This window comes from Varanus komodoensis, unplaced genomic scaffold (assembly GCF_004798865.1).
Source record: "Varanus komodoensis strain SLA01 unplaced genomic scaffold, ASM479886v1 scaffold5, whole genome shotgun sequence".
Taxonomy (NCBI): Eukaryota; Metazoa; Chordata; class Lepidosauria; order Squamata; family Varanidae; genus Varanus; species Varanus komodoensis.
In genome coordinates this window covers 18,169,396-18,183,732 of record NW_025336087.1, presented here as the reverse complement: position 1 = coordinate 18,183,732, position 14,337 = coordinate 18,169,396, and the positions used below count along the sequence as shown (strand labels likewise).

At 37.1% G+C, this 14,337-nt stretch overlaps 1 protein-coding gene across 1 annotated transcript in view; it reads right to left on the bottom strand.

Moving 5' to 3' along the window:
• The window catches only part of RASA1 (RAS p21 protein activator 1), a 72,301-nt gene that overhangs the window by 14,376 nt on the left and 43,588 nt on the right, over nt 1–14,337 (bottom strand). The window contains exons 9-18 of the mRNA XM_044445893.1: nt 13,186–13,264; nt 11,922–12,042; nt 10,788–10,944; nt 8,862–8,949; nt 6,410–6,487; nt 3,843–4,000; nt 3,492–3,568; nt 1,327–1,499; nt 831–990; nt 241–383 (exon numbers count right to left, since the gene is read on the bottom strand). Of these exons, the coding sequence (XP_044301828.1) occupies nt 241–383; nt 831–990; nt 1,327–1,499; nt 3,492–3,568; nt 3,843–4,000; nt 6,410–6,487; nt 8,862–8,949; nt 10,788–10,944; nt 11,922–12,042; nt 13,186–13,264 (1,234 nt within the window). The remainder of the gene's footprint in view (nt 1–240; nt 384–830; nt 991–1,326; nt 1,500–3,491; nt 3,569–3,842; nt 4,001–6,409; nt 6,488–8,861; nt 8,950–10,787; nt 10,945–11,921; nt 12,043–13,185; nt 13,265–14,337) is intronic.

Genomic DNA, 14,337 nt, shown 5'->3' with positions numbered 1-14,337 from the left:
GCGCACTGTTATCTGATGCTCAGCTGCTGGGGTGATGCTGGGGTGACTTGGCTCGCGTATCGACAGAGAGGCCTTTGTGTGCCCGCTGTGGCACGCATGCCATAGGTTCGCCACCACTGTCCTAGGGTTATTCTGTCACTAAAATGCTATGCCTTTTAGAAGAAACAGGAAACATGTGTAACAAACGATTTTCCTCCAAGAAAATGCAAGTATTCAAAGTTAAGTTAGAGACAATGTTACCTCACAAGACTGCTTGCTTTCCATTATCTTTAAAATAGAGTCCTTTAGAGCATGATGAACAAAACGGGTAGCTGTAGCTTTCATATACTGCTCCATAAGTGTGCTTGCCAGTGTGGTTGCACGGAATAAGGTTGTGGCTTCATCTGCACAAAAACAGTAATCAACTGTCAAATATTCAGTATCCAGTGCTGACCATTCACCTCTGCTGGTTCTGTTGCAGCCATGGGACCAACAGGACAATAGGACACTAACACTTCCTAAAGCAACATCAGAAATAAGCTGAAATACTTATTTACATAACAGGACGGGTCACCAGAACTCCCTTCTGCTGACCAGCCTTCTTCCTGAAATGAGCATTTCAGTTAGTATCTAGTTTAGGAATTACTAGCCTTTAATTTCATTAGAGGTGGGTTCCACTGGTGTGCAGACAGCACTGCCTATTGCCCTATTTTAAGGGAGGCTAAGAATGAAAAATAATTTTTGAAAGCAAGTGTGTAGAATGGTGGAAGGGAACAGCCTGGAAAAGATTTTCAGTATTCTAACTCAATATCGATATATCAATAATCCTAATCAATATTGTCAAACTGTACCTTCCATGCATATTTCTCTGTCATTTAGTGTTCTCAATAATAATGCCTCCAATTTTTCGTGAAGAAAAATTTTCAATAAGATGCCAGCCAACAGTGTTCGATCCTGTCCACACACATGCGATAAGGCATAAACCACATGGAGCTCTTTTTGCAGTATCAACTAAAAAAGGAGAGAGATAAAGCAGCCCTAAATAGACAATAACTGTGCAAACACTCCTACAGCTTACCACAAAAATGAGTGTATCATTCTTTCCTGAAATAGCTAATATTTAATTTTTCAGAGTTATGTAATTTATATGGGACACAATATCCCTCAAGTATCTCCTGTGCTTAAATTTATTTAACTAATATTTAAATTAATGACAACTGAACAAAAGCACAGATATTTTAAGGACACAAATCAACCTAGATTTCACATACTGACAGGCAACTGTTTTCAGGGATTTTTTTCTTCAAACCACTTACAATATGTAATTAAAATAAAGTAACTCAGTACCTCTTTAAATTCACTGTATTCTTCTTCAGGCATTATTTTCTCCATAGAATATCGAGCTCGGACACGTAAAGAGCCTGGTTCAATACCTTTCAGAGGTATGTGTGAACTGAGCTGAAACCATTCATCTGTTGCTTGTCCTCTCTGTAGTCGGCTCAGCTGGCACCGCATAAACACTTGAAATAAAATGGTTCAGAGCACAGTTAATGTTCTAGCAGAATTGCATTACATCACACTCAGGTCCACTAAACTAAAATAAGCTATTTTCATGAAAGTAGAAGTCAAACAAGCATCACACAGACAAAAAAAATCATTCTTTTCTATCCACAGTAGCAGCATTTTAATTTCCATTTTAAACTCCAGAAATAAGGTTAAAAGTCTTGAAACATTTGCAATGACTTGCTAATTTTCGAAGTTAATAAAAGGTTATCCTGTATGATATAGAACTGAAAGGAAATACGACTTAGCAAATATCCCATTATCTCTCTTCCCTCCTAAAACACACTAGAGAGCTAGGAGCCAGAACTAAAATTTTAAGAACGACTGATGAAACAAAAATAAACAGTGCATCCAAAAGAGCAAGCCATGGATATTGTCACGCAAATAGAATGAATGAAGTTCAAACCTATAAAACACAAATCTGCATACAACATATATATGCAAGTGTGTGTGTATGTGTTTATATCCTGCCATGTTTCCTTCAGGGAACTCAAGGCGGTTTACATAATCTTCTTCCATTCCATTTTATCCTCACAAAAACAATCACCCTGTGAGGAAGGTTAGGTTGAGTCCATGACTGGGCAAAGTCACCCACTCAGCTCTGTGTTCAAGTGGGGACTAGAATCCAAAAACCCCTGATCCCAAATTTAAACATAGTTACTAGGATTTGTTAAAATTTCGTAATGAAATCTTTTATAAACACATCCTAAAAAACAGCAACTTTTGCAGAAAGAATGGTGTTTCTAAAGTTTGACAGAGCCATCCTGAAGAAAGTTAAAAATGAATCACTGGGTCACCCCCAATTATTATTCCAGTCCTTGCCCATATTTGAGCAATTCAGTTGTGCCTATTGCCCCCAAGTACAATGAGGTGGCCTGTCATTCCCAAGACAGGGGAAAGCAGTCAAAATGCTGGGCTGGTAAGAAGGTGTGAACAACTACATGGACCAGCTGAAGAGGGAGGGGCGAGAAGAGAATGACAGTATCACATATATTTAAGGTAATACCATGAAATTAGACGAATCTATCCATATGAGGGTGGGAAATACAATTTTTGTAGGAATAACAGAAGTTGAATGACAGAGCACCCGAAGGGCCACAGGTTAACCAGCACTCTTCTTTATGAATAAGTAACCTGAGGAATCCTTTAATCACCCATGAAATAATTTTGGAGGTACCCAGACTCTCTTGAAGAATTCATAATAGAACAATGCAAAACAACTGCAAAAGGAAATAACTCCAATGAAAGATCTAGCCCATTCAGTTAATGATTAAAATCCCAAGCAAGTACCCTTTAAAAACAAAACCTGCAGAGCACATACGAACTCCAGATTGTGACAACACGTGGGAATAAAGCTATGAGGAACACAACATGAGCACACAAAGGCATTTCTGGGGATAAAAAGAATTGCTGTAGAACTAAACAAAGGTAATTCAGAGTGAGGGGAGGTCCTCACAACAGCTGGAAAACAGAAAAAGTTCATGCTGTGTCATGCCTTTTCAATCTCACTAGAAACAACAACTCTCCACAATTCACATATATAGGGGAAAAGAGACGTAAAGAATATGCTACATGCAAAATGTACAAGTAATGTCCACATATTTGTAGTGCTCTCCTCCAAACATGCAAGATTCATTTATTGCTTTAAAAATGCAGTGCTTAAATGGAAATGAGTATTTATTTGGCTCTTGCATGTTTCCAAGAACACTTGCCATACACATTTCATTCTTACTTAATATAAAAATAATTTCTAAAGGTGTTTAATATATGCTGGAATACAGATTTAAGAAATTATAAATTTGTTCACTGAAAATGTTCTTCTATGAACTTGAAATAGGAAGCAGTATATTTTCAGATCATTTTTAACAAATGTGACAAATCTGTAAAAAAAGAAATATGTTGTCCTACCACATCTGTAATATTTGTCTTTAAAAATAAGAGGAACTCACATATGTCTGGATCTTTACTCTTCTTTGTTTTGTTACTAAGGGTTATTTCAAATCTATTGATATCAGAGGAAAGATCACTAGGGAAAAATACAGAAAATTTTCATTCACATGTGCACACCTATTTTGACATTATACTAAACATTATATAAAGAATTATATTTCTTCTAAATTTAGTTTCATTATATAAAGCCACAAATGACAGGCAGACACTTGCTATTAAATTGTATGTATAATTGCATAGTCGTGTCAAATAATGGTTTAACAGAGTTAACTCACTGCTGACAAAAATGCAGAAACAGACAATACATCCTGGATTTTCTTAGATATAAAATCCAATAGCAGAACACTTACTCAAACACAAATTCTTCTGACCACACAGGATTCTGTCCTTCTCGTACATGTGTTTTTGCTACCTGTACAATGTTCAGGTAGATATTACAGTAAGGATTAGTAAAATGCTTTGCTGGAAGTGTATGGGCTTCTTCAACATGTAGTATAAGACTGCTGACCTAGATGAATTATAGAATATAGAATTTAAAACATGGTTTTACATAACCAGATAAGAGATCAGAGTTTATCTGTGGAAATCAAATGAAATCTACCACACCATAGGTATGTGGAATAAACCAAAAAGCTCCAAAGCAACAAGAGATCAGGAAATGCCCAAATAAGCTGTAGTGAAGGCAGGTAGTTATATGGGGAAAAAGCAGGTATTATACATTTCCTATGCTGCTAAACATTGTCGCATCTGCACAGTGTCTTTTCTGGAAGCGAGAGGACATAAGCACCAGCCCTAAGCCTAAAAGTCTGCAAAATTCTGGGTTTCCTCTGTGGATCCATTTCAAGGATCACACAAAGACCTTGAAGAATATCTTTAATTAAATTTTAAAGACTGAACTTCAGTGTCTTTGCAGAATGTAAATGATTTCAGTTATGTTCCATGTGGTGAAAAAAGTTAGAACTACCACATCTAGATTGAGCATTACTTACAAGATTTTGGGACAGTATGCTAAAATTTGAATTAAGTTTTTCTATGAGATGTTGAGAAGCAATTCCTTTCTTGTATTCAGGTAAAACTTTCTCAGGAATTGTTAGAAGAGAAAAGAAACCAAGTGTAAGGAATGTTTTGACTGCTATGATTGTATAGTATCAACTTCTTATATTAACCTTTTCAGTGGAAAATGAGGCCACTACGATATTTCTGCTGAATAGTGAGTAGTTCCAGATGAAAGCATACATCTGTCAACTAGGAACAAGTCTGTTGAGAGTTATTACAGTATTAATGCAGTTCCCAGCTTATGGCAGTGGGAGTTAATCACAAATAGCGGTCCATGCCATTGTCATATGCTATTTTGCTCATCAGCGTCATGACTGGGGAATAAGAAATCTATAATGGACATTTACTTTTTAGATTTAGAATTACCTTATTCACAGTTTCACTCCTGAAAAGAATGTAAGGAATTTAGGGCATTTGATTGTCCTACAATATAATATTCAATGGATGGAGAAGCATATCTAAAAGTTTGATTTTTCCCTAAATATACTAGTTTTTAATGTGGATTTTTTTGTACATTAGTGCCAGTGAAGGCTTCTGTCTTGTGAGACTACACATACAGTCTAAAGCACTAAATACAGGTTTACAATCTCAGTGCATATAAACTGTTCAGTAACTCCCAATTATAACACATTTCATTTAAAAACGAATGACCTGCCTCTCTAAATCAGACAGGTTACCCTGAAAAAAATCTGTCCATATTCTGCTCATTAGTATAATTTTTCAAAAATTCCTATTAATGTCCATATGACAACTCTATAAAAATCATTTGTAATTGATGATCTATCTACGCAGTATATTGTGGGCACTCCTTGTTTATTTTAGTAAGAAAGTGAATTGGTTCATATACTTCAGTTCCTATCTACTGTGATTCTACCTTTCCTAAGTAACTTTTTCTAATTAAGTCATATATTTAAGCAAAGGTGCCAGGGTGGGATCATAAACATTTAACTGGAGAACCAGTGCAGTGTAGTTCCCAGATCGGCCATGGAACTAACTGGATGACTTTGGGCCAGTCACAGACTTAGCCCAACCTACCTCACAGGTTTGTTGTTGTGAGGATAAGATTGAAAGTGTTTGGGGGAGAGTTATGTAAACCCCTTGAGATCCTTGAAAAAAAGTGGGATGTAATTTAAATAATGATAACACATCTGTTAAAATCTGGTTCTTGGGCAATATCAGATTAATGACCTAAGCTCATCCTATATGACCTATATATTATATTGTATCATATCATATCATATTTATTTATTTTTCGATTTATATCCAGCCTTTTTCCTACAAAGGGCTCAAGGCAGATTACATCATTCTCCTCCTCCATCTTATCCCCAGAACAACAACCCTGTGAGGCAGGTTGGGCTGAGAGTCTGTGACTGGCCCAAAGTCATCCAGCTGGCTCCATGGCTGAGCGGAGACTAGAACCCAGATCGTCTGAGTTCCAGTCCCACGCTCTTAACCAATACTCCACACTTTGTTTAAATTAACAGAATTGTTCACTATACACAACATCAGTTTTCACCCCAATCTTTTAGGATATATGTTAGTATTCAAAGATGATCTCTAATGTGAAAGAACAGTGCAACTGTACTTCCACTGATTCCAGTACTCAAGTGGGAACTCCCTCTTGCGCAATGGAGATTCAGTGTTTCATACAGCAAGCCCCCAAAAAGAATGGGGAAGGTACTGAAGCTTCCAAAGCCCTAAATCTTACACAAGCAATGGATCCTGCTGGTGTTTGTCACTGCATACCACTCAATCTCTCTTACAACAGCCAAGACTTTACAGCATGCTTAGTTCACTGGCTGAACAAGGGTGAAAATAATAAAAAATGCATAAAAATCATACATGTTTTAACATATATTACCTGGCGTAGACGTTTATTAGATGTTCCTGGACTAGTTTTTCGTAAATTGCAAAACGTCTGCAAAGATTTCATCCAGTCCTAAAAAATAATGGCAACTATCATCAGTATGTTAATGACATTTACTTCTAGGTAAACATGTATAGGATTGGAGTCTACAGTGCAGCTATTATTTAAGCGTCTAATCCATTCATTTTTTCCCTTTAGTATTTCCCATTTTAATTCCTTTTTCCCATCTCTCATCCCCTTCACAGCCAATCTTCTGGATATTTTTGGCTTCAGATGCAAGTAAGAAACTGAATTAGTGAGAAGTAATCTGAGGAACTACTTTTAGTCTGATGCTTCCTTAGTTTTAGGTACTTAAATTAACTAATACTACTTTGCATTTAAGCACTAGCCTGGCAGCAAGGGATAGCAAGAAATTGCATGCAGGAAACTGAGCAGGCTTGTGGAGAATGAAGCACTCTGTCCCTCTGTGTCCAGCATAGGGACTAAATGGGATTGCCAGAGGAAAGAAAAAAAATATATTTTCCAGAAAGAAAATGCACTGTGCTCCTCTGCCAGTCCCCAGCAGTCTAGTAAACATTTTTTTACAGGCTAGTACTTTTCTGAGCTTATTTGCAAAGCTGAAGGTATTATTACACTACAGGAAAACTGTTCTGACTTTAACAGACTTGTCATTTTAATCACACTTGATCAAATTACACAAGAAACAGACGTATCTTGTAGTTATAAAGTTCGCTTTAGTCGACCTAATATTCATGTTTAGATTGATCTAGTTGGTTTCCCTCACTGTTGTATTAATGGCATTCATTTGGACCTCATTCTTTTAGTTTTCTGTTTTGAATTTTACTGTTAAAATTGTATTGTATACTGTTTGAATTTATTGTAAACTACAGTGAGGCTCTCTGTGGCTAACAGGCAAAGCAGAGATTCTTCAGATATTACTTCATTTTTGGAAAGCAAAAAGCGGACAAGAAAAATGTTAACTTTTGCATGTAATTTTGGTTTTTCATGTTTAGATCTCTATTTAGCGACAATTTTCGAGTTCTCTTTGGGACTATATACATGCCAAACTAAGTTTCATTAGCAGACCAACTCTTGCCAACACTATGCTTCTACACTAATGCAGCTTCCAGAAAACTCTATTCAATGTTTCTGCACACACAAATTTCTGCAAGCCACCCACAAAGCACCTCATCTAGCACCTGAACGACTTTGTTTCAAAAACTCTGAAATAACAACTTCCCACTGTTTCCATGTTATGATGTCTCCAAAACGTGGAATCGTGATCTACCCACAGAGAAACCATAACTGCAAATGGATGCAGCACCAGGGCTTCCTGTTTGCAAGCAGTGTGCTCATGCATGCTGCCCACTTGCTCTCACTTGTTTATTCACTCCCACTTGCAGGAGGAAGTCAGTCATGTGGCTGGGAATGATCAACGGCTTTCCTGAATGAGCACATAAGGTTTTAGTTAAACGCCTTTGTGCCCATATTACTGCAGTTAATGGGACTTAAAAGCTGGAATCCAAAGAGTCATGTGCTGGGGTGCTGCACTAGCCCCTCCTCAGCTACTTCCCCTGCTTGTCACCCATCCTGCAGAGGGTTCTAGACTGCATCAGAAAGACAGACTGGAAAAATTCTAGCACACGTATGGCCAGCTGGATCCAGATCGAAACATATAAAGAAGTTTCAACTGATCCAAAATAGCAAATGCCTGCTATATCACTATCAGAAAGACAGGGATATAACAGCCATTGCTGAAATCAAACTTGATGAGAAAAGAACAGGCAGAGACCAATATTCATAATGGCACAAATGATAGTCATAATGAAGTGTCAAAGGCTGCAATGAATGATCACTGCACATCCTTAGACCTCCACTTCTCAAAATGATACTATGTAGAAGCATCCTGAATCAATGTATCACTCATGATACTTAGGGGGAAAAGACAAAAAAACCCCATATTTTCAGTTGCATTAAAAACTACCTGTGCACTTCCTGTGACATCACCTTAGTTCCTAAGGATTCCTTTGGGGAAAACCATGATACAACAGTTTAACTAAGTCTCTAATGAGCGTGGTACTTCATAATTTAAAGCCCTGATTCTGTGTGACACTACACAAAGACTTAGATCTGGAAGTGGAATTGTGCAGGTAGAACACGGTCATTTGCAAAGAGGATGAGGTCTCTTTTCTAACTGCCTACTTGCTGCCATCCTGTGGGTGTAGCTTGCGGGGGCACGGAGGGCTGCAATGGGAAGGTGGAGATGGAAAAGCTCTGTTCAGTACACAGGAAATTGTTCACACAAGTTAAGATTCAAACCATTGTATTTAGTGAAAACTTAATGTAAACTGGAAAATTTATCATAGTACATAGTAAGCAATCATATTCTTTAGGACAATACATTGTTTCTATCTTAACAGCATTAATTTAAAAAGAAAACTCTCACCTGAGCTTGTTCTGGCGTTTCTCCTGCAAAGTAAAAGATGTAATGCTCTTCACTAAAGTGCTGAACTACTATCTGAAAACAGTTTGGCCTATTTAAAGACAAGGGGGAAAAACAATAGAATACTATTAACAGAATGGCAAGTGCCACTCAGTCTTATGACATACAGTCATCTTCTCAAAAATTCATGTATGTGCAGCTGCAGCAGTAATGCCCTCTCTGCCACATATTTACACTCAATTACCAGTGGTAAGCACCACTGAAATCAATGAGACTTCAAACTAAAAATGCATAAAATTTGACTCTCATGTTTTAGTAGTGATGCCAGAAGTGTTATCCCATGTATCTTGTAAATGTACCACCACTTAATTACCCAGCTATTCACTCCAAAGGTCTATGCCTCATTTCAGCAAGAATCTTGCATATATCTTGTTGGTACCGTGAGCTGAATGGAGCATGTGCATAAAGACCAGCCATTATGAATATTCAGAATGTTGTGAAAAATCTGAAAAATGAACACAACTGCCCGCTCAATGTGGACAGCTTCCGAATTATGCAAAATACCCAACTAAAGGGAGATTATTCCACAAACTTGGAGCTATGGACATTAAGCGGCCAATGTGTGCAATATTGTGACCAACTACCAACATCCATCAAAACAAGGATGTTTTGCAGGTCAGAAATCTGGAGGACCACAATTCCCATCAACCCTAGGCAACATAGTTAATGATGAGATTATTAAAGTTGGAGGGTCACCAGTGGCCACAGAGGTCTTAGAGGTTATTCTTATTGACCAGGAAGTATCTTACATCCTGTCATTTTCCTCCTCAGAACTCTACAATGCCAAGTGGATGCTTTTCATGCACACTCAACAGACCTTTCATTAGTCCCAACATTTTTATCATACTTTGTGAATGCTGGTGCTGACTGACAGAAGCCACACTGTTTGCACATAGCAGTAAATGCAGGCTGGGATAATTCAGAACACTGATAGTGTGCAGTCTACAAAGATTCATGACTAGTTTGTTCCTTTGGCAAGATTTAGGAAAATCAAAACTCTTTCAAAAAGTCATCTGACATAACAGCACCTAATACCAGGCCTAGTTAGCATGTTTACAGTTTGTATACAAGTAGTACGGTAGATTTAAGATTGTTTTAATTCTGAGGGGCAGGCAAGTAACTTATTTTTGAAAACCTAAATGTTTCAATGCATTTTCAACATTATACTGAAAAGTAATCAGATTTCAGAATAGATGAGAAATGTTTTATTGGGGAGAAAGTACTCTAAGGCAAACTATTTTTCTCACTGATCCAAAAATTTATACACAGTAAATTGCATTCTTATTAACTACCCATCCTCTACATGACATGTAAATGAAGGCAGACAGTACATATTACACAGAAAAGCTAACATCCACATCACTGAAAAGCATGACAGGAATGTCTTGTGGGGAAAGGCAGAACCCAGGATTATTCGCATGCACAGGTGCATAAGAAAAGTGCTTTGCATTCATTCCTCCACTGAAGCTTGATTTTTTTTCCATTTTCCATTTCATGAACTCAAAAGATTCCCTTTAGATTTCTAAGGGGCCTCAAAGATCATCCATGCTGATACATAAAGTCTATTGTTTCAAGTTTCCATTTATAGGTAGACACGCAACCTCTGCTTAAAAAATGCCAGTGAAAGAGTCCACCACCTTCTGAAGCAATCTATACAATGTGAAACAGCTCATACCATCAGGAAATTCTTACTGTCTAGTTGAAATTCCTCTTCCTATAATTTGATCCCATTGGTTCAGATCAGATTCTCTGCAGCAACAATCTGTTCTATCTACTCTGACCCATAGCCATGTATATTATACTCCTTCAAATAAACGAAATTGGCTATTAATTATCTACCATATATTAAAATAATAGCTATGCGCTTACCTGCCAAACAGACTATCATGAACACCATAGACAGAACACACACTAAGATCTATCAATCCTTTGGGTTTAGTGGCTCGCTTTTCACTTTCAAAATAAATAAGTTGGGCATCATTCCCCTCTAAAATGAAGTACAAGTTTTTCCATCGCTTTCCTTTACCTGTAAAACAACCAAATATGAAAGATGAATGAATCTATACATTACATTCAAATTCCATTATTCCCCCTGCCCCAAAACATTAAGTTAATTCCTGTTTCTGAGTTAGCAGTAAATGTATTTCCCTGTGTACTTCTAATATGCACGTTTTTTCATTCTTTCAAACATATGGCTATTTCATAAGTGGTTTTTCCTACTACTATGCAGTTGTACATGCTTCTCCTCACATACACATTTTTTAAATTTCTGAAAAAGTGCAAGTATTATCAAATAACTGCACTCCAGCTTGCAAGCTGCTTCAGAAGCATGAATGACATTAAGTTTGCATTAAAATGAAAAACCAATCATTAAAATGAAATGAAAAAAATAAAATTAATTTTAATTTATTTTAATGAAAATGAAAAACTGCCTATCCCTAACCAACGGCCATCAAAATCCACTTTCAAAATGTAGATTAAATTACTAGATTAGGTTATGCTTTTTGTTATCTTACAAACCCAAATTCAGTTGACTGCTTCCTGAATTGTTTTACATCTCATAAATCATGGAAATGTGTGTTCAGATTATCAATACCAATTCAAAATGTAACATAAAACAAGCATGTTTTCAATTTAAAATCTGACTCTTCCCCCAGAAAAATGGGGGAAAGAGTTGGGACTGGAAGTCGGAGAAGAATGTCTTACTTTCCTCGAACTTCTGCAGGTATTATGTCTTTGGCTTTAAGTAAGGCTTCAGGCTCTGTGCTTCAATAAGCAGATAAAAACAAAACACAGAGGAAGCAAAGAGAAATGTTGCCTATCATGCACATGACTGTCAGACAGACCAATGCACACATGTTACTAGATGTGTGTGACGGCTTGTGCAAGTGACAACTAGATCTGCTCATGGTCAGCGGAGCTCTCTGAGACAAGGCTCCCCAAGGTTCAAGCTGTGGGGATCTATGGCTATTCCAAGCACACATAGCTGTGCACTATACTTACTTTTTTTCAAAAGATACCCCTTTTTAACAATATTTTTATAGAATGCATCCTTTGTTTTACGACGAATTGTATTGTAGATTTCTTTTCCATCCACTGTATCATTAAGCACTTGTCCTTGATGCTGGAAGAAAATACAAGCAGAGTATTTGTTTTCCAATTTGAAATGTGAAAACTTACAATTTAACACTAATGAAGCAAATGTACGTAACAGTTTCCCACAACTTAAGATAGTCCTTTACATGCTTTCTGCTTCTATGAAACATCTGTTAAAAGTTATTACACCTTAGAGAGCACCATAAAACATTTGAAAACTAATTAATATGAAAGGCAGGTATGAACCAGAATTGGGAAAAGCTGACAAGTCTTCAGTTAAAACAGTAGCACCCACATGCATTTTGCTCTGGTTAAAAACAGGATTTTTCCAGTAATCTTCTCCACCCCATCATCAGATTAGAAGGCAGCACAAGATCAGATCAGGACTGAATCAAATACTGCATGAGCCTGCCCAGATCTCGGTGACTTCCTCCAAGGCCATTCTAAAATGGGGTATTTTCAGTGGTGCCATCCTGTGCTTGCAATGCTTTTCCAAAAGCAAGTGACCTACAGTGTTATCATTTGAGTGCCAGGTAAAGAACTCTTTTTCCACAAGCACTTTAGATTTTTAGACACGGTTTCAACCAACAGATTTCTTTTTGATGGCTCATTTTATTATTTGGTTTAATATGTAGAGTATTCCTGCTCCTATTTCCTGCCACTTATTTCATTCTTCTTCCCCACTTCTTTCCATTCCCCTACTCCCATTCCAAAGAGGGATTCAGCATCAAGCATGTCATACTGATGTGTAGTGTATGTGACTGAGGTGTAGTGTATGTGTTTTAACATTTAAATCTAGGAAGGAGCTTTTGGCAGTGAAAAGTAGGCTGAAAGTGCATGAAATAAACATTAAAAAGTTGATGCAATCAAAATACAGTTACAGCTAACAGGGGTTTATCTGAGAAGTAAAATAATTTATATTGTGATAGCAAGTAGCTTTACCATTGATACCATTTCTATCAATCTGTAAGATTTTAAAGCCATGCTATTATATAACACCTGCTTTCACCAACAGGCATGCAATTATGAGGCCAAATACAGCTTCTCAAGCATGGATTATAAGTCAAGAGAAATTGCCCACCCTCTAGTTGCACAAAACTCTTTCTAACTCCGTCTCTCTCTCTCAACTACAAGTGATTTCTTTAAGATTAGGTTGCATTGAATGACTCACCTGCATTGGAACAGGATCTTTAAGATAGTAGCCTTCAACAATTTGTTCTTTTCTATAGTGCTCAATAATGTCAGCAATACTGTTAAAAACAAAACCAAAACCAGGACTCTCAGAATAAATTCTATTTTATAAGTTTAAACATGAAATGACACTTGGCATCCTAAGTTTAGTTAAATACATTTAATATAAAATAAAATCACAGCAACATGATCTTAAGAATGTGTTGTAAACTTATCTGATGGTTTGGCCCAATCTAGAAATCCAATTCTAGTAAACAATTATTATTGTTGCTTTTATATCCCCCTTTTTTGTTTCAAGAAATCCAAGGTAGAGTTACCAGGTTCTCATCCTCTCCATTTGTTTTGATGTACCCAAAATGCAGTATCAGAGGATCCAGAATATCACCACTAATAAATAGGCCTAAATCCAAGAGAAAAATCATGACTGAATTTGTGCTGGATTTAGGTCCCAGAAATTTTAATATAGGTTTGGCCAAACTGTAGACCCACTGAAATTTATGGGACCTTTTAGCCCATCAATTTTAGTCCTACTGATTTCAATGACTGGGTTTGAATGACACAACCTATCCTAGGTAATTATTACAGTGGGGTATCATGTCATCCAAACTCAGACCACTTCCTGCAAGGTGATTTATATTTAGGAAACAAGACACCTTAAGAGCCAATGGCTTAAAATTGGGATTATTCAACCCCATAATTTGTTGTGCAGTCAGAAACTGGGGCATCAACCCCGTTGCGGTTTGTGGGGAGTTTCACTGAGAAGTGACATACCCTTCATTGATGTTCAAGTGATACTCAGAGAAACTGTCATCGGTTGCCCATTTAAAAGAAAAAATGACTCCAGAAACATGTGCAAATGTCTTCATTTTGTTTTTGTGGTTGTTTTTTAGTTTCTGTGTGTACAACTTCCTTACAACTGTGCATTTAACAGCTGCCCAAAATATGTATTTTTGCCTGGTTCAATGTTCATGAAAGATTCAGCTTTCCAAGGAGAGAAGTGCCTATGATTGTAACATAGATGGAAATTGACAAGGGATAGCTACATATAGGCTACTTTGTGCAAGCTGCTAAGATGTCCATGCATAAACACTAGTAAAGGAGGGAAAAGTGGGAAAGGTAGAAAATTGGGAGG